The 7,712-nt window shown below is 47.0% G+C and overlaps 1 protein-coding gene across 1 annotated transcript in view; it reads right to left on the bottom strand.

Annotated features, from left to right (window-relative positions):
- Window positions 1-2,425: 2,425 nt before the first annotated feature.
- CD244 (CD244 molecule) overlaps window positions 2,426-7,712 on the bottom strand; it is a 31,129-nt gene continuing 25,842 nt past the window's right edge. Inside the window, exons 6-9 of the mRNA XM_069479198.1 lie at window positions 6,637-6,696; window positions 5,091-5,156; window positions 3,630-3,686; window positions 2,426-2,506 (exon numbers count right to left, since the gene is read on the bottom strand). Of these exons, the coding sequence (XP_069335299.1) occupies window positions 2,426-2,506; window positions 3,630-3,686; window positions 5,091-5,156; window positions 6,637-6,696 (264 nt within the window). The remainder of the gene's footprint in view (window positions 2,507-3,629; window positions 3,687-5,090; window positions 5,157-6,636; window positions 6,697-7,712) is intronic.

The following is a 7,712-nucleotide window of genomic DNA, read 5'->3' as shown; positions in this document are numbered from 1 at the left end:
CCTGCTCCTTATATAAATATAACCATTTCAAAATCTACATGACACAGGACAGGAGAAAGGCCAGTAGCAGTCAATAGTCAGTGTCTCTGGTGTTCATCTGGACTGTTTCTGACCCCAGTCATTTCCTATTGCCTCTGCTCACCAAACTTCTTGACTCTGCCACTCAGCTCCCAATACCTGCCTCAGGCCTCCAGACTCCTTTGGAATACATTTCCCTGGTTTTAAAGCTGGGCACTTGCTTTAAGATGTGGTCTGTCCACACTCTTTCCAGGAGGAAGCCAGCCTGGCCAGCTGCAGTCTCCAACGTGGAGATATCAAGCAGGGTACGGGCAAGTGCACGTCTCGACTACCCTTCAAGAGGCTCTCTGCTGTCCCACTGTGAACAAGGCTGGGGGACACTGATGGTTCACCAGGAAACCAGACCCCTATGGAGCAGAATTGAAACAGACATGTGTTTATGATGGCCCACAAGTGCCCTTTGGTCTTTTGTGAATGACCCAACCTTTCCACCTGTTCTTGTCTGATCTGTAGATTGGATGGTATTATTTAACAGCCTGGCTCTGATAATGGCTGTTAGAATATGGAGAAGATACATAAATTTAATTCGGGCAAGGGATTTAGACTACCTCTGCATAACACTGCAGAATTTATATTAAACTCATATGTTAAATACAGGGTGGGGCACTTGAAGATCCAGGCTCAGTGCGCTATCACCTACTGGAGTCTCTGAGTAAGCTCCTCTCCCAGTTCACCTTCGTCCTTTCCTGGGCTCAGCCAGTCTCAGCCCTGCTCCCCACAGCCTTGTTGAAGAGTCTGGCCTGAAGACCCAGGGAACCCAACACAGTGTCTAGTACCCAGCGGCTTCATCTTCAGCCCCTAGCTGCCTGGGCCCCCTCCAGTGTGCACCATGGGAGCCCTCTCAGGACTCGGGACTTAAGTACAATATGGTTTCTGAGAGGCCTCTTCTTCTGTGAAGAAGCCAAAATAAATTTCTAATAATGTGACTTTGTGAATCAAACATCATACTGTGAACAAAGCTGGTCTTGCCACCAGATCATCAGGACGGCATGAGCTTGGGTGGTTTTTCAACTCAGAGGTGGGTTTGCTCTGTATCATCTACTCTTGCTTCCACACACTCTCCTTGGTGACCAACTAGCCAGAAGTAAAGGTGTGAGGGTGGGGGGAAAGTTTTTTCTCTGCATTTCAGTACAGCCCAGGCCCTGGCTCCCTGGAGAACCTGCCAGCCCACTCACAGCCACACAGTCTGGCCCCACAGAGGAGAGCCTTTCCTCTTCCCCTGCGTCACAATCCTCTGTCCTTCCTCTTGCGTTGGAAGATGGGCCTGGGCCAGGGGAGGCTCTAGAGCTACAGTCATCCCAGATCAGGGTGTGGGAAAGACAAATAACAGATTAGAAAACAAGGAGGAGGGACTCTAATAACAATGCCACCCAACATTTACATAGCACTTTATAGATTACAAGTACTTGGAATATGGTCTTTTGTGAACCACTCAACTTTTCCACCTGTTCTTGTCTGATCTGTAAATTGGAAGATATTATTTAACAGCTGGCTCTTATGATGGCTGTTAGAAATCATTTTCAAACAAAATGAACAGGCCGGGCGCAGTGGCTCATGCCTGTAATCCTAGCACTCTGGGAGGCCGAGGCAGGAGGATAGCTGGAGGTCAGGAATTTGAGACCAGCCTGAGCAAGAGCGAGACCCCATCTCTACTAAAAATAGAAAAGAAATTAGCCAGACAACTAAAAATATATAGAAAAAATTAGCCTGGCATGGTGGCACATGCCTGTAGTCCCAGCTACTTGGGAGGCTGAGGCAGAAGGATTGCTTGAGCCCAGGAGTTTGAGGTTGCTGTGAGCTAGGCTGATGCCACGGCACTCTAGCCTGGGCAACAGAGTGAGACTCTGTCTCAAAAGGGAAAAAAGAGGCCGGGCGCGGTGGCTCACGCCTGTAATCCTAGCACTCTGGGAGGCCGAGGTGGGCGGATCGTTTGAGCTCAGGAGTTCGAGACCAGCCTGAGCAAGAGTGAGACCCCATCTCTACTAAAAATAGAAAGAAATTATATGGACAGCTAAAAACATATATAGAAAAAATTAGCCGGGCATGGTGGTGCATGCCTGTAGTGCCAGCTACTCGGGAGGCTGAGACAGGAGGATCGCTTGAGCTCAGGAGTTTGAGGTTGCTGTGAGCTAGGCTGACGCCACGGCACTCACTCTAGCCTGGGCAACAGAGTGAGACTCTGTCTCAAAAAAAAAAAAAAAGGGAAAAAAGAAAAAAAAAATCGAACAAACTTTCATATCCTCTCCAGACTAGGATGTGTCCTATAGAGACTCATGTGGCATCATCCATTGTGCTGATTCCCAAAGCAGACGCTGCTGTGAAAGAGAGGTGAGAACAGCCGCAGCAACTATGAATAGACACTAAAGCTCTCTAGTTCTTTGCGGCTCAATTGAGCAGGGTCCTGAGCTTTGAGTTGTCTCTTTCCAACCTGCAGAAGAAAAGGAGAAACTTCAGACTCTCTCACTAGGAGATCCTTATAGCAATCCTGTGGGGTATGAATTATTGTCCCCATTTTACAGATTAAGAAAATGAAGCTTGAAGTGGTAAAACGAATTACTGAGGCTCAACAACCAATGTGAAGTAAAGGAGGGACCTGAATCCAGTTCTTCTGGCTCCAATTCCCGTGATCATTTAACCATACACAAGGCAGGCCCCCAGACTGCCTTGGCTCAAACAGTGTCCTCTACAATTCTGGACTGTCCAGCTGGCTTTAATGTTGGGTTGTAGCTGAGGTGGCAGGAATCCCAGTAGGACCCACCCTTGTGACCAGTGGCAACATCATTCTTGGACCACAGATGGAGGCTCAGGTGTAGGACGAGGTTAATGGGTGGGGATGGGGATGCTCTCTGTGCCTTAATTCTCTAGGTGTAAATGGAGAATATAATTATACACACACCTTATACCATTCTGTGAAGATTAAATGAAATAATTCATGTGACTATACTTGCAGGCTGCTTCATACATAAAAAAAATCCCCAATCAATGTTGAGTCTCTCCTTTCCACTCCTAAATGCCCTGACGGGAATCACCTCAGCCACCAGGCTCAGTGGTCACCTAGGAACAGTGTGACCCTAGCAGAGCTTAAGGCCACCCATGTCCTGGAATGGCTCCCAGTGACTTGCTAACTTTAGAAAATCATTTAAAGTCATTTATTCTGGCTCCACTTGAGGGCTGAGGGAGAAAAAACCCATAAAGTCGCTTATTATCCCCTCTCTGACTCCTACCCCCCAGCCTTGGAAAAGAGAGAGGTCCAGTTTGTGGCCTGGGAACTAGCTTGGGAACAGTTCTAATTTAGAACCCAAACTGCCCAATAAGAGTCAAACCTGAATGCGTGCTATGAGCTTGGTTATATCATGTGAGTTAGACCCTCGCTCTCCCTGGGCGTCAATGTCTTCACCTCTAAAATTAAGATTTGTATTAGAAGAGCCCTAAAATCCTGGCAGCCCTGAAACTGGATGGATGACCTTCTTATAGGTACACCCTTTCATAGCTGGACTTCAGGGCTATGCCCCAGACACTAGGCTCATTCAGAAGGAGTTCCAGAATCTTACCTCTTCATAGACAGTGCTACTGAAGGATGGGCTGTGATTTCTCTTCTTGGATCCAGACTAGAAATTCAGAGAGTAAAGAATGTTTAACTTCAAGACAAGAGATGTTCCACTCCTTATGTGAGAGGTCCCAAAAGAGACTCAGGGCCCAGGAAACCACTGAGGTTTCCTCAACCAGAAAGTGAATAGAATCTCCTACCCCAGGAGTGAACAGTGGTGTTTATGGTCTCCAGGGAAGGCACAATACATATGGTACTTGCCTATGATATGACATTCCTGACCCAAAGTCAGAATTTAGCATTCCACAGCCATACACCCCTAAAACCCACACATACATACATTCCTAGTACACACATGCACACACACACACATATATCCCTCAGGCAATCCTAACACAAATACTGCCCCAAACCATGTATCTCTTCAACACATGGCATACACACACCCTAATGTAAACAATTCTGGCACATAAATAATTGCCAACCCTAGCACATACCCTGAACACAGTGGTTTTATGAATCACTGGAATTAAGAAACATGTTCAGTATATGGAGTTTTCATAACATAATACCAAAGCATGTGAACACAGTGCCTGTGAACATCTATATGTCCATCTATATATCCTTATAATTAAAAATAAATCTCTCTCATGGTGGGATCTAAGTTGGTTGAATGACTTATTGGGAGGATGTTAAATAAAAAGCCTGAAAATCTGTCCTAAACCCCTTCAAATACACGGTTCCTGACCTGTATGGACCTCCACAGTTTTGTGGATTCTCAACTTCCCCTACTACAATGTTAAGGCTTGTGGCTTCATACTGGGGCTCCAGCCTTAGGCATACCCCTGTTCCCATCCCCTCCCACACAAAGTAAAAACAGTGACCATGGGTACCAGGATAATGAACTCTCTGGCTCCAGGTACACATGAGAGCTCTGGGCTCAGCTTAGAGCAGGATTTTAGTACACCAGGATGGGTTGCCTCAGTCCAGAGGCCTCGACCAGCAAGAGACTGGCCAGGACCTTGCCAGAACCTGAAAGTTGCATCTCTGTAGGTCCATTCTACTTCTGCAGCTGCAGGCATTATGTCGCTGCCTTGCAAAACCCCCTAGTATCTCTCGCCATAACCTCAGCTGGCCTGTTAAGGACCTGTGGTGCTCTGCACAAAGCATCTCCTTTCTGTTCTGATTATCCATTACCTCTCACATAAACTCCTAGAAAATCCTCTAATCCACTGTTCTCTTTGTCTAGAAGCTGTTGGTTTTCTCCAGACAGAACCAGAAAGGCATTTCTTGTTGGCCCCTTAACATATACATACAGTCACTTAACAGAAGCTACTCAGATACACACAGCGGAGGGCGCCTCACTGGGATGTGCACACACGCTCTCTGCAAACACGTGCCTGCACACGCACATACAAATGCACATCTGCATCCACAGCACCCCTGCCCCCAGGAAGAGACTCACCTTCCTGGAAGGCTGTATTAATGAATATAATGTATTTGCAGTTTCTTGTGATGTGGAAGCAGAAGACTAAAAAGAAGAGAAATAAAACCATTTCAGAAGTCTAGATCCAAGACAACCCTAGGAAGTCATCTCTTCCACCCCTCTGCCTCAGCCCTGCCCAGACAGAAACTCTAAGTATTAGTAGAAAGAACCCTGGATTAGCCAGGAGGTCAGACAACCTAAGTGCTAGTCCCAGTCTGTCATTGATGATAGCTACTATTTGTTGAGTGCTTACTTTATACATGTATTCTCCCCTAGTTCTCATAACACTCCTATGAGGTAGAAATGATTATAACTTGCCGCACACCACAGACGAGGCTCCAAAAGGATAAATAGCTGAAGCCAGACATTGTGTACAGAGCAGAGGCAGGATTCAAACCCAAGGCTCTCCACGGCTCTTTCTTCAACACTTCCATGCCTCCCTTTGGCAACGTGCCTTTCTTCTCTGGACCTGAACCAGGTGTTCTCTAAGGCAGGTAAACGATCCTCCTTTTAAGGTGCTCCAGAGGAGGAATCTCATTCTCACTCAACAGCTAGTCTGAGAGCAGCCCTTCCTTGCATTTATTCAAACACCTCTCATTGGAATTCAATGTGGCTAAAACCAGGGAACTGACAGATATCAATCACCCTTATGATCAGATTTTCTTTATCCCACAGCTTAGCCACCATGCTGGGGACGTTGCTGTTTCAGGTCTCAATTTTTTTTTTTTTTTTTTTTTTTTTTTTTAAGCCATTTTTGTCAGAAATTTTTGATCACTGGCCACCAGGAGGCAGTGTTTTCCTTGGGAGAGATGGCCTATCCTGGGTTATCGATGTCACCTTAGCTGTCAATATTAGAGGATGCATCTCCAGTTTCTGGGTGCATCTATGTAATCTCAGAATGTTAGAGGTGGGGGGGCATGGAATGGGGACTCAGAGCCATTGGGCTCAGCTTTTCCATGACTTAGCTAAGTGGTCTTGAGCACATTAGTTAATTTGACTAATGCTTCCTCATCTGTGATATGGAATTTAGACCACATCTAACGTACTTAGAACAGCCTCATGAGGCTGTTATATGAGGCTTAAGAAAATGGACATTATCACTAAGTCATAATAAGATAAAAGGCACCACTACAAATCTATTCTTTCCTGAAAACAGGTATAATAAGGAATAGAGATTAAGAAGTACAAGGGCCTCAAGTACTGGAAGCAGCAAGAATGAAAAACAGAAGTTGAGTCCCCCAATAAATTTCCTCCCCTGTAGACTTTATCTGGGCCAGACCTTCTGTCAGGCATGGGAAAGAAAGAAAGCCTGCATTGGGCTTTCCAGCTGTGCCAAGACACTCCAAAACTGCACTGATCATTTCAAATAAGTTGTTAATGCAACTAAGGCTAAGCTGTCTTCTGGACCCCAGAAGCACCAAGATCTTACTCTGTCAAGGGTGTGAGTTTCAGGGAAGAGGGACATAGTGCATCAGGAAGCCCCGCAGATAGGCATGGAGTGGATTTGGAGAAACCAGATGGATACCTGGGACTGGACTGTAGAGTAGATGGTGTTCCCTTCTCCAGAATTCTGCTTTGGCTTCTGCTCCTGCATAAGAGGTAGGAAAGAGACATGGGGTAACATGAGCAGACAGCTGGGTCGGTTCAGATTGGGGTTGAATAGGGAAAGACAGCAAAAAGAAGGGGGGCTCCTGGGAGCCTGGGAGGGAGGGGCAGGACTGCAGAGAGCCTCATTACTGGTCACCCCAGGATGGGGAGAGACAGGAACAAGAGCCATCTGCTGTGGAGCAGTTAGTGTCAAGATCAAGGGACCACCAGGTGTGAAGGAATTTGAGCAACCCTGTCACTTTCTTCACTTCAGTAACTTAGAAACCCTTCTTGCCTTTGCTGACTTCTCTACTAAATTTGCCAGGTAATCCCTGATAGTGGGCAGAGCTCTGAGTAGTGCTGTGATCTGAGCCTTACCTCAGGGCACTGCATTCAGAGGGTTTAAACATTTCAAAGACTGAGTACACTGAAGCCCCCTCTCTAGATGCAGCCTACCAGGCCAGCTTGCCCTGGGCAGCTGGGTGCGGGGCGGACCCCTGGGCCCAAGGCCAAAAAGGAACACAAGGCCCTTCCTGCTTCCCTCGTCTGTTCCTGCCCCTCAGTAGATCAGGGGTTAGGAGTGGAGGTGTTTCAGGCTGCTGACCCTGAGCACATATTGCCAGTTTGGGCTCTGGTGGGGAGCTGGTGAAGGCCAGGAGGACCCACTGGACTAGGTGGAAGCTCAACTTCCAGAAGCAAGAAGAAGCTAAAAGGAGCAGAGAAACGTCAGCTGTCCCTAGAGGCTGGAGAGCCATGGGCACCTGTCAAGAAGCAGGAGTTTGCTGCTTTTCTCTCCTGTCTACACTCATGTGAAGTGTCTCCAGAAAGACTGGAGGTGGGTCCCAAAGTGAGACCCTATGAAACTCGGGATTTAGGCCTTCAAACTCAAACCCAGAGACAGCAGGGAGAGGCTAGGGAGGGCTGAATCCTGGTGCTCTAAGTTGTTATTTTTCCCCTCTGGTCTCCTAAAGTCATCTTCATTTTGGGGGGAAAAAAGGCTGTTTTTAGGGAGTA

The sequence above is a fragment of the Eulemur rufifrons genome, chromosome 8 (assembly GCF_041146395.1).
Source record: "Eulemur rufifrons isolate Redbay chromosome 8, OSU_ERuf_1, whole genome shotgun sequence".
Classification (NCBI taxonomy): Eukaryota; Metazoa; Chordata; class Mammalia; order Primates; family Lemuridae; genus Eulemur; species Eulemur rufifrons.
The sequence above is the reverse complement of the archived record's forward strand: the minus strand, read 5'-3'. Positions and strand labels throughout refer to the sequence as shown.